At 42.6% G+C, this 12,903-nt stretch overlaps 1 protein-coding gene across 1 annotated transcript in view; it reads left to right on the plus strand.

Annotated features, from left to right (window-relative positions):
- GATA6 (GATA binding protein 6) overlaps positions 1-12,361 on the plus strand; it is a 32,221-nt gene extending 19,860 nt beyond the window's left edge. The window contains exon 7 of the mRNA XM_012652138.1: positions 11,009-12,361. Within this exon, the coding sequence (XP_012507592.1) occupies positions 11,009-11,176 (168 nt within the window). The 3' untranslated portion in view covers positions 11,177-12,361. The remainder of the gene's footprint in view (positions 1-11,008) is intronic.
- Positions 12,362-12,903: the final 542 nt, after the last annotated feature.

Below are 12,903 nucleotides of genomic sequence, written 5' to 3' on the forward strand. Positions count from 1 at the left end.
TATGCTGGAGTCCAACAATTAAAACATTCTTAATTGGGGAGTGCTGCATTTTGGTAATTGATGTAAACAATGCTAGCATGCTCCTGCTTGTCCATTTTACAAGCAAGGTTTCCTCCATACAATTAGTAAGGAAAAAAATATCTCCTTGGAGCTGATTATATGTGCTGACCCTAGGCCCTTACGGCTTTGGCCTGCACTGTGGTTTCTCCGTCTCTAGGGCTTCTGGGGGCAGGTCGTCGGTTGGGGTGGCTGCCGGGTGATTTCTCCCGTATGGCGTGTTGGTGATAGGAAATAAGTTTCCTCGCCTTCATGGGTTCATTGTTGGTGATACACAACTTCCACAAAGAGGGAGGCAGACGTTCTTAGTCCAAGATAGATTTAATCTCAGATTCATCACTGGCTGGTCTGTGCCTTTGTGGGTGGTGGGCCTTCACCACTCTTCGGTCAGTTTCTCGCTATTAAATTGGTGTCATCGTTCTTGTCCCATGTGTGCTTCTGGGACACTACATGCCTAGCAAGACCTTTCCCTACTACAAGCACTCCTGAGCTTCGTGGGGTTTGAAAGAGTTAACTGCACACCCCTAAGTACTTAGAGCCAACAGCCGTGATCTCTAGGGACTGACATTTGTTAGGATCAACAATGTGCTTTATAAGGCTTTCTGGGTCACTGGTGGTGTGGACGTGTAGTCCCAGGTACTCGGAAGGCTGAAGTGGGTGGAGTGTGAATCTAGCCTGGGCAACAGATCGAGAACTTGTCTCTAAAAAAAATTTTTAAGTTTGAAAAAACTTACAAGGCTTTCAGAAGAAAGCTTAGGCAGGTCAATACTTAAAATTCTTTTTATAGATTTTATTTTTTGTATACGATTTGCATCCTATGGTGAAAATTGAAAAACACCCATTTAGTCCCAGAGCTCACTATGCATTTTCCAGCTGAGGGGGGGATTCTTTATTAGCAGATTTATACTCCACAGTGTTTTTCTCCTATTGAAAAGCCGAGGTACATTCATGAAGGACTTACGTTGTGCTTACGGTGTAAGTTGCTTTCACTCCGAGGAGTTTGACTGTGAAGGGATGCTGTCATGCAAGAGGCTGCCGGAACCGGGGCAGAAAATTCCTGCTTCACTGTTACCTTGAATATTGCACGAGAGCCTTTAGGAGCATTTGAGAGACAAGCAGTGGTGGATCCGTCTTGCATTTTATTGTCGGGCTCTTGCATTTGGGATGTTTCCTCCCTTTCCCATTCTTTCATTCTTGTAAGATAGTAGACACAGGGAGGCAGGAAACTAGCAGTTTCTATCAAGTACCGTTTACGTGCCAGGTGCTTCAGGAACATTTTCTTTTTTAATCCTCCCGAGTGGGACTCAGAAGGTAAGGAACCGGCCCAGTGTCGCGTGTCAAACAAATTAAGAGGCGGGGCTTCGAGTTGGCCCCAGTTCTGGCTGACGCAGAGTCAGTGTTGTTACCGCTACAACGCGCTAGATTAGTATGTGATATTAGTTCATCTCTTTGAAATCTTTAGAGAGGAAATAATGTCTTCTTATCTTGATTAGTGATTTCAGCATCAAATATCCTCCCACTGAAACAGGTGGGAAAACAGTGCTGGAGAAGTGATTTGTTCATGACCAAGTATGTATGTAAGGCACTTAATGCAAATTTTCTTATCAATATTATACTTAAAAAAAATGTATTATAGTACTAAGAATATGGCAGTTGGGTAATATTAGGTAGGAAAAATAATAGTGAAAAATTACTGTTGATGTATCTGATGTGTTTATAACATTGTAGATGCTGCATTTAAAAACACTTCATATTTGCAGGGTTTTTAAAAAATGTCAAATACAAGATCACAATACTAAAATCCTAATGGTGTGATTTGAACCCACACCCAAGTGAGTGCTAAGTTTTGGAATTTTTAAGAATGTTTGCATTGCTTTCTATTCATTTTTATGAAATCATTAAAAAAGCATTTCTTAATAGGCGAGGGCCCATTTTTTTTTTTTTTTGGAGTCTATCGTCCAAAACGGTCTTTTCTAAATGAGTAAAAAAAGAGTTAAAAAAATCATTAATCTCCCACAAGGGCCTGTGAGAGAGTTGCGGTTAGGTATTATTATTGCCTCATTTATAAACCGGGGTCCGGAGTGACTCCGTAAGGTCACAAAACAAGCCAGTGTTGAAGCCGAGACTGGAACCGACGTCTCCTGCCTCCCAGTCCAGGGCTGTTACCACTCCCAGGGAGTTGACCAATCATCACAGTTATTAATATCCCACTTGCCACATGCTACAAGCCACGAACATAAATATTTTGTTGGCATTTTATCTTGACGCTCCCTGTGTGCCAGGCTCCCTTTCTTTCTTTGTTCACAGCCCCTTCTAATAACTCACGTTCCTGTCTGACCACATTGGCCTTCCAGTGAAAGTCACACGTCACTCCGGCACGGAACGTTCAAGCATGCGGCGTTTGCATACTTTCATTTTGATTTCAAGGCTTTTTCAAGACTTCCCTTTTTTTCGTGTGTTTGTGTATGTGTGTGTGTGTGTGAGTGAGAGGGAGAGAGAGAGAGATTGGAGGATGGTAAGGAGTAGTTAGAAAATACATTCTGCCACATTAATGTCTAATGGTTTTGTATGTATATTAGGAACAGTAAAACTGTATTGCTCTTGAAATAGTTTGTAACGTATACATCCACCCAATTTATCACAGAACTGTGGTTTATTAATAAGTGACTCATTATCACAATCTGATAGCCCTCTGGCTATCAGAGCCCTGGGTAAAGAATAAGTGTAAGCAGAAGCTTTTGGCCTCCAAAGACCATTTCATATGGCCTCATCCCAGAATACAACTTCTCTTTGCAGATTACAGATTGTTTTTTGCAGTTTTTTTTCCCCTGCCTCTATAAGAATATACAAAATTGTCAAAAAACATGAAATAATGTTACGGGAAAACAAGGCCAAATTAAAGAAATCTGGCTTACAATGCTCTGAAAGGTTATTGCTAAATGAATCTTCGAAGAAAACGAATTCCTTTACTGGAACAAAAGTAATTTATTATGCATTTCATGGGTGTCTGCCAAAAGAGTTACTAGCAATATGAAGATTCAATGGATATGAATTAAATGCAATTTGTTAGCTCTGTTCATGTTTAGACTTACCTGTTAATTTTCTCTGAAATTTTAATAATTTATAAAAGCAGCTCCAAAGACAGGTGTTGGCAGTGTGACAGTTCATAATTTAGCTACCTGTCACATTGAGTTTTATGAAGGCCAAGTACTCAGAATTTGGGACAATGAGCAAAAAAGAGATTATTTTATTGACCTCAGATTTTAAGAATGATTTGAACAAATACACAACACGGCATTGACTTTCATGTCCTGTTAGGGTCTTGTGAATAAATAGAATTCCAAATCAGTGTCTGTTTTAAGTGCTGATTCACTTGGTGGTATGCTGCCGTTTTGCTTGTTGGCCTGGCACGGTTTCACCAGAGCTGGGGCACATGCTCCAGAATCATATTTTTATTTTATTAAACACAAATATTTTACATTTAAAGCCCTCATTAAATTTAGTGGCTTGATTCGTGGTGAAGTCTGAATATGGTCAAAAGTTTATTCTGGGGGTTCACAGATTAGCAGCTGGAAGGAAACAGATTCAGGCATCTAGGCGCTAGTGCGGCTCTGTCTGTGTGAGAATCGTGAGCTGCCAAGGTTGTGTAAAGCCTCTGTTTTCCTCCTTCTACTAAGGGGGAAAAGTAATTCCTACCATCTGGTTCTTAGGAGTATTGTGCAGCATTAAGTGGGAGATGCCTAGAGACCTCTTTGAAGTTCAAGAAGAATAGCACTACATAAATATAATCTTGGAGGGTAATAGTGATGAGCTTTGTTTGCGTGGCATTTTTTTTTTCTTCCTAAGACATTAGAAATAGATCCTTAGTTTCCTAATGGGGAAATTTAGAAATATAGAGTCATTGTGTTAAGAAAGTAACCATAGTTTAAAGATTTTTATTTCTCGGATAGCAACAGTTTTTCATTCTTTCTGATGCATAATACTTTAATAAATCTTTCTGTGGTTTTAAGGGCATTGTAAATGCTGCTTGGTTCTTTGACCATGGGATGCCTTCTCTAATTGAGGTAGAGAGGGCCGGGCGTGGTGGCTCACACCTGTAATCCTAGCTCTTTGGGAGGCCGAGGCGGGAGGATTGTTTGAGCTCAACAGTACAAGACCAGCCTGAGCAAGAGCGAGACCCCGTCTCTACTAAAAATAGAAAGAAATTAGCTGGACAACTAAAAGTATATATATAAAAAATTAGCCGGGCATGGTGGCGCATGCCTGTAGTCCCAGCTACTCGGGAGGCTGAGGCAGGAGGATCGCTTGAGCCCAGGAATTTGAGGTTGCTGTGAGCTAGGCTGACGCCACGGCACTCTAGCCCGGGCAACAGAGTGAGACTCTGTCTCAAAAATATTAAATAAATAAATAAATAGAGATAGAGAAATTAAGATGCTCTATCGAACTCCTAAAAGAGCCAATTTTGTTATAAAAATTAAGATCATTATTCACCAGGTTTTAAATCTTGCCTCAGGATCCTTTACCACTTAATTCGAAGATTAGAATAGAGCAATCCATTGTGATTCATTTCAGAAGATAAGCTTTTTCTTTAGTGTGCTCATTGACTTCAAGTTGTAGGACAAACCCTCCCCCTTGCAATTTATATTTGTACATCGGTATTTTGCTGATAATCCCAGAGTACTTACAAACTTTGAGGGATGCCTTTCTTCACCATAACGTGCTTGCTGTTTGAGTGTGCACAGATGCATAAAACAATTTGCTCCTTGGCCTAGAATAGATTGTGTATATAGGGTTGTTTTCCTGTCCTTGAAAAGAGCAGTGTCTCTTGGTGTGGATATAACTGGCCTCAGGTCCTCAAGAAGCCAGAGGGGTAGCGGTTGGGGCCGGGGTCGGGGAGCAGCCAGTGAATCCCCAGTAAGGAATTTGTTTGCTAAATTAAAAAAAAAATGACAGAGCTATTCTGCTAAAAACTGAGTTAGGGCATCATTTGAGGGGATGATGCCTCTCCCATGGGAGAGAATGTGTTTGTATTCTCTTGTTTTGTGAAGGTATTATGGGAGAATTCGAGGGTTTCTTTGTGATTGATTTTCACGTGCCCTGGTGGAGACAGAATCTATGTGTGGTCATTTATCGTCTTTCATGTGTCACCTTCTTAACTATTATTGAGTCACTTCTGTGTCTGGTCCTATGTGACCTCCGTCTAAACTGAAGTGAGCACAGTTTTTATAGTGGAAGTTAAGATTTGCATGAAAGTGGTTCCCCTTTGTTAGAATTTATGCATGGTTTTAAATTTTTCTTCGGAGGAAGGCAGCTATAAAGCACCGCAGGAGTCTAACCTAGAGGTTACAAAAGCAGAGAGGAGCTTTGGCAGTGGGGGACGGCTGGCTTCCCCTCACAGGAGAAAAAACCATAACCACAAACTCACTGAGATGTGTAGGAAGGACAGATCAGAGGCTGTGGAAGCCGACAGTCTGACTTGGAGTTAAGGAGGCATTATGATCGCCATCAAAGTCTTATGCTCTCGGAATGATCACACACTCCCCCTTCAACCTGCCTGGGGTGCAGTGTTTTCTTTCTTCAGATCGGGACTGCATGAAGAGAGACTATAGCACAGAGAATTGAGTGCTGTAAAACCAAACTCTTTTTTTCTTTTTTGGTTTTCTTACTCAAAAATGAAATTTATGCATATCATTCACAAGCCAGAGAACCTGTGTTATTCTCCTGAAAAGACTATGCCTTTTTCTCTGCTCTATCGCCTTTCTGGAGCTATCTACGAGGGCATCCCCCATCAGAGGCTGTCTCTAGCCCTCCCCACTGGGGGACATGTGAAATGAAGGAAAAGAAAGAGAAGAATATTGTTGGGTAGCCCACTCTGAGCCAGACGCTCTGCTGGGCGTTTGTCTGCATGAGTGTGTCCAATCAGAAATCTTTGATTTTTCGGATATGTGTCCAAAAATAAGCAAAGCCTTCTTCTCACAGGAAAAAAAAAATCCTGGTGATGTAAGGATGAACTGGGCCCATTTCGCATCCTGGTGGATGTTTTCCGTGTCCCGATCTGCAGCAGCCCCAGTTTTCCCTGAAGTCATCTATTCCTTTAGGAGGGAGCTTTCCAGCCCAGCTACCCTGCCCGTCTCCCGCCTAACCTGGCCTGCTTTCAGTGCTAAGCCGGGGCTGGGTCTGGCGCTGATAACACATTCTTTCAACAGGAAGTGCCTCCATTTTCAGTTGTCTGTGGGAGGGTGGAGGGCAGATAAGCCGTGAATGGAAACACAGAGCACATTTCTGCTCCACCCTCATGTTGCACTTTGATCAGAGAGAGCAAGGACCTCCGCCTGGCCCCAGCTGCCTGCGGAAAGGAGGGAAGGATGGTTAAGCTGTGGGCATTCCGAAGCGCTTTCCTCCACTTTTGTTCAGGAACGTTTGTTTAGGTTGGTTTAGCTTCGTGAAGTGCCTGCTTTTGCTGTGTTGAGATACCTGCGATCCGAACTGAAGTCCTTTGAAGGATTGAGTTAGATGTGGGAAAATATATTAACCAATTGAAATTTATTATGTTTTTTGTGTGTCTGTTGGGTCCAGGGTCATCATAAATTTCCTCCGATTTTTTTGCCCCCAATTATGCTGATTCTCAATAGGTAGCTCTTAAATATCACCAGTAGGGAAAAGGGACTTAAGGTGCACCATGGTATGACAAGCCAGGTTTCTTTTTTTTCTTTTTTGAGACAGAGTCTCGCTTTTGTTGCCCGGGCTAGAGTGAGTGCCGTGGCGTCATCCTAGCTCACGGCAACCTCAAACTCCTGTGCTCAAGCGATCCTTCTGCCTCAGCCTCCCGAGTAGCTGGGACTACAGGCATGTGCCACCATGCCTGGCTAATTTTTTCTATATATTTTTAGTTGTCCGATTAATTTCTTTCTATTTTTAGTAGAGACGGGGTCTCGCTCTTGCTCAGGCTGGTTTCGAACTCCTGAGCTCAAACAATCCGCCCGCCTCGGCCTCCCAGAGTGCTAGGATTACAGGTGTGAGCCACCACGCCCCAAGCCAGGTTTCTTAAGGAGGGTGGTGGTGCCAATTCTAAACTCCTATGGTTAGAATACCAGTTTTGAGAGCTTAAGTTACCCTGATGCATTGAGGTAATGTGTTCAGCGTTTAAACTTGTACAGAGCAGCATGTTTCACATGTGCGTGGCTGGCCATGTGTGTTTCTGGTACTAACATTTTCTGTTCAGCCCCAAAGTTAAATTTTACTGTGCCATGCAATTATTCACAGAAAAATATCCAAAGAAAGGTATAGTTGGCTAACAGGCTTGCCCTGTTGGTTGGTCCTCTGTATCCCACCCCCTTCTGGGGACTTTAGTAATGTGCATGGATAAATTGTAATTATGACATAGAATTTATGCTTTGGTGTTTTTCACTTAACATTGTATTATAGGATTTTTCCCATTTTGCTACATAATCTTGTTATTTTTAATAATTGCATAATAATTCATTGAGCGGATGTGCCCTCCTTTTCCAAGCCATTCCCGTATTATTAGACATGAGATTGTTTCCATGGTTTCCACTATTATCAAGGAACCCTGCAATGGATGGCTTCCTTTGTGGAGCCTTTCCCTTCTTTTGAATTATTTCCTTATAATACATTTCCAAAAGTGAAATTATAGGGCTAAGCAGGGTCTAAACTTCTAGATGGCTCTAGACATAGTGGCTGACTGCCCTTTGGAAGGCATGTGTACCAGAATATAGCTACACCAGTCGTGGGTGAAGGGACCGGTGTTACCACTTAACAACAGCCTTTTGTTGTATCACACATTTTTTTCTTTGCAGTATTTCATGTTTAAATATTTTTCTATCCCCATGTAAAAATCAGGCTGTCAAGGCTGTCCCATTTTATTCTGACAGACTCGACCGGTTTTAATTGCAAATGAGCTGGTATTTTTTCAGGAGCACACCACTCCTGTCGTTGGGGTTTGTCTGTCCTTTGACAGTAGGACTCTTGGCGTGCCATATAGCTGAACATTTTGAATGAAAAAAGAAGACAGGAGTTATTTCAACCAATGGCTCTTGGGATTATTGCTTAGGTGTAAGAATAGTATTCAAGGTATTGAGATTTCTTTAACGTGGCTGGTTTGAAAAAGGGCCAGTGAGCCTTTTGATTGGCTGTGGAAGTGTCTTGGTTTCTCTTTATGAAGAGCTGTCAGTGACAGCTTCAAAGGGGTCATACTGGAGGCAGTTGTCATTTAGCTTAGACTGAAGAATGGGCTGAAGAATGAATGGAGGAGAATAAAATGGGTCCTGGCATCTAACCCTTAACAATAATAATAAAATAACAAGAGTAGCCCACACTTAGGAAGTCTTTATTCTTAAACACTGTCACAAGGGCTGTACATATATTAGCTAATTCGATTCTCACAACAACCTTATGACATAGGTGCCTCTTTTTATTTCCATTTTATAGGTGAGGAAACTGAGGCACACAAAGTTTTATGTCAAGCCTTCTAGTTTACCTCTCCCACACGGTCTTTCTTCACTCCTTTGATTAATAATGTTCCGTTTCGGCTGGCGTTTCTTCTGAACAGGCCAGGTCACCGCCTCTCCACGTCCTGCCTGCCTCTCATTTCAGGCACCCTTTTCTCGCCAATAACAACAGCTTCCCTTTCTGGAATGTTTAACATGGCAAGGCATCGTGCTGACGCTTCTGCAAACATTAGCTCATTTAATTGTCACGACCATACCTGAGGTAGGTAATGTGATGAGCAGTGCACAGAGGAGGAGACTCAGGAGGTGACAGAGCCGGGATAGGACTTCAGAGCCCAGGCTTGTCCCCACCATGCAGGCTGCCTTGCGCCCTTGCCCAGGACTCCTTGCCCTTCTGCAATTCCTTTTCTGACTCTTGCTCCACCTCCCTGTCTCATTCGCAATGGGCAGCTGAACATCCTACTTTCCAGCAGGTGTGTGTCCTGGCTCCCACCTACCCGGGAGCTCCTCAGGCGCAATGACGAGCTCAGGCTGGTAGCTCTGGTCTCTGGCTCTCAGTTGCTGCTTTGAGAATGTTTCTTGTTGGTGGTGGTCGTGACAGACCCTTTTGCTGTCTCAGCACCTCCTGGCCATTTGAGGTGGCTGCTTCCTGAGCCAGCCTGGGCACCCTCTGCATTTTAGAAAGTGACACTTGCCTGTGGCGAAGTCACATTTAGTCAGATACATGCAGATGTGCCTTTTTTGGAGTAGGCAGATCAATGCAAAGTTGGCTGACATAAATCGTTAAAAGGGAACTCACTCTTCCAATTGTATAATAGTTCCTTTCTAAAACAAACAATTTACCCTTTCGTTTATTTCTTCGAAGGTTAAATCTGGATCCACACCGGATTTGCTTATAGTGGAGGTTCTGGAATTAAGGGCTAAAGTTAATCACCATGTTTATAAGTATGACCAAATGTATAGCATTCTGTTGGCTTGATGGGATTATTTCAGCTATTTCAAAATTTTCACAAGAATCCATTTTCAACTTCAGACATCTCAATGCTTTTGTGAAATTTGCTTTTTTATGCACCAAAAGCCCTCAGTTTAAACCTTTATATTTGTGTTATTTAAACACGAGTTTGGGGCTGCTATTGTTGCTGGATTTTCATAAACCCTAATTTTTGCCAGGAAAGAGAAGGACTGGTTGCCCGTGGGGGGGTCAGGCGTGGGCTGTCCAGTTGGGGAGAAGTTTGGATGGGCGATTCCATCTGCTGGGTTTGCTCTCCTGAAGCTCTGCCTCCCAGCTTCATGCAGTTGTTGTGAGGGTTAAGGAGCAAAGCAGATCTTGTTGGAAAAAGGAGTAGGGTAGGACCACATTTACTCCCCGGCCTTGAAGGCTCAGGACGTCCATTCGGTGCCCTGTGACATCGACACGGCCAGATAAATGGCTGCTTTCAGGATTTAATGGGATTGTGTGGTACAAAAGAAATTCCTTGAAAAACACAAAATATTCTCTCTCTGCCAAATAACAAGGATTCAGCAACTTATGGAATGGAACTCTGAAAGCCTGGAGAAATAAGGGGGATTCTGAGCTTTCAGAAGGAAAAGGGGGATGAAAAAGTACACGATTATGGCTAGACTTTTCAGAACGTCTTTCAAAAGCAAACGTTTTTCCAAACTGTAGTCTAAACAGATTTTAGTTATTTTGGTTTGATTCTACTAAATTATGTAATGTTTTGTATTTGGCCTTGTTTGTTTGGATGGAAGGAATGAATGAAACGGGGGAAAGGTGAACTTGTGCTTCCAGAAATATTAATAATTGCCACATCCTGACAGAGGACGTTAGCATTTTCTTTATAATGTGTTTCAAACATGGCCTGTTCTTATAGAGAATTAAGGTAAATGAGGTAGATATTAAAACGGGTATATGTGTGGGTTTATTTTCCATGAAGTCAGTGCTCAAAAATGTCATTTATCAGTGAACGCTGAACTGTGTAGCTTTCCCTTTTAGACTTTGACATCATCGCTAAGCCTGATGGCTGTGTTGTGTGTGTGTGTGTGTGTGTGTGTATGCAGTGCTCTGCATTTTCTCGTTTGAAATGATTAGATTGTGGGTGCATTATTAAGGCCCATTTATGTACGAGGTGTGGTTTGTTTCACTGTCAGAGATCTTAGAGTTCGGGCACTTCTTTATAAAGAGGATTCCTCCGGTTCCCCTTTCCTTTGTCCAGTTCCGCATCTGCCGGTGGTTACTGCCATGAGTTCTAAAGTTTCTAAGAGTTTAAGTGGCCAGGGTCGGGTCAGTGGCACTGCGCAACACAGGGAACAGCTCCTGCTTGCTGGGTCCGGGAGCAGTAATGCTGACTTCGCTTCTTTTTCACTGGGGACTCCCGGGAGCAGCTTGGGCCTTGCTGCACCGACCATTTGTTCCCTGTGTTTACCTAGCAGGAGTGTAACCATCTCTCCCCTTCTCTTCTCTCTGCCCCTGTTTTTTCTGCCAGGCCGGTGCCCCGGTGATGTCCGGTGCGGGAGAGAGCACCAACCCCGAGAACAGCGAGCTCAAGTATTCAGGTCAGGACGGGCTCTACATAGGCGTCAGTCTGGCCTCACCGGCCGAAGTCACATCCTCTGTGCGACAGGATTCCTGGTGCGCCCTGGCCCTGGCCTGAGCCCACGCTGCCAGGAGGCGGGGAGGGCTCCGCCGAGGGCCTCGCTGCAGTTGGGTCTGATTTTGTCCAGCAGTCCAGACAGTGGCGACTGTGCTGACAGAATGTGATTTTTGTGCCTTTATTTTGAAAGAGATGTATTTCCCAAGAGGCTTGCTGAACAGCAAGAGAAGATGGAGCTGTTCCCTGGAAGGGCCAGAGAAACAGCATGTCACCTCCTCCCTCCAGCCAGGGCCACATCCAGCCAGCCCACCTGCGGGTCACCCTGGGGCCACTTCCAGAAACCTGGACAAGGACCAGGGTCTTGCCTGCTAAGGACTATTGAGAGAGATGTTTTTTTGAAAAAGATTTTATATGTATTGCCCCAATCATGTACTTCTTCTGATCGATGTTGTCTATTCCAGAGTTTCTTCGTACCTTTTCCACATCCAAATTTCACATGCATTCACGGAGAAGATCGTTTGAGGCCATTTGGTACACATCTCTGGAGGCTGAGTCTGTGCATGAGGTCTCTTGTCAAGAATATCACTCAGTGTGTGAGACTGCATTGTAACTGTAACGTACACTGTGCCTGAGGTTTCTCGAAGTTCGCGTCGGGTGACTGATCTGAAGCCAGTCGGGATTTGTAAACAGGGTAGCGAGCGAGATACTTTTCTTCCATGTATACAATAATTTTTTTAAAAAGTGCAATTTGCGTTGCAGCAATCAGTGTTAAATCATTTGCATAAGATTTAACAGCATTTTTTATAATGAATGTAAACATTTAACTTAATGGTACTTAAAATAATTTAAAAGAGAAATGTTAACTTAGACATTCTTATGCTTCTTTTACAACTACATCCCATTTCTATATTTCCAATTGTTAAAGAAAAATATTTCAAGAACAAATCTTCTCTCAGGAAAATTCCCTTTCTCCATTTGTTAAGAATTTTTATACAAGAACACCAACATACGCCGTTTATTTTACTGTGGAATACATGCTGGAAAAATTGCAACAAAACTTTACTACCTAATGGATAGCATTTGTAAATACTCTAGGCATCTGTAAACACTCTGATGAAGTCTGTACAGTATGACTAACCCACAGGCAGGTTGGTTTACATTAATTTTTTTTAAAATGGGATGTCATATGGAAACCTATTTCACCAGAGTTTTAAAAATAAAAAGGGTATTGTTTTGTCTTCTGTACAGTGAGTTCCTTCCCTTTTAGCTTCATTTTGATTCTGTATGTGGCTATAGATATTCATATAAGACAAGTGCATGTGAGTTTACAAATTGCTTCCTTCCAAAACATTGCCCTTTTGGAGCTATTTTATACCTTTTATATCTTGGTTTATTTGAAGTTGCTACACGGAGCTAGTTATCACTTTCCATTTGCATTGGGGGCAATTTTATAAGTGGAAAGGAACCAGTGTTATTTGACTTTATCTGAGATTATAAGCATTCTGTTTCGGATCAAAACATTTTAGAAAACCCAGATTTTCTTTTCTTGTGAATAAAATACACTCCGCGGCCCAAGAACAGAACGGTTTCCTTTCTAGTTCCTTCCTTTTGCAAAGTGCCATGAAGCCTCAAAACTCATCAGAGGTTGCAGACTTTCCATTCCCCAGAAGATACGTAGAAATGATTTGAACAGCCCAGCCTCTTCGTGTTCTCTTCATTGTTGGGTGGATTTCAGGAAATCAGGAGGCTGTTTCACAACGTGAAATGGTGACGTTTAACTCTGCCTC

The sequence above is a fragment of the Propithecus coquereli genome, unplaced genomic scaffold, assembly GCF_000956105.1.
Source record: "Propithecus coquereli isolate 6110/MARCELLA unplaced genomic scaffold, Pcoq_1.0 Scaffold38, whole genome shotgun sequence".
Classification (NCBI taxonomy): domain Eukaryota; kingdom Metazoa; phylum Chordata; class Mammalia; order Primates; family Indriidae; genus Propithecus; species Propithecus coquereli.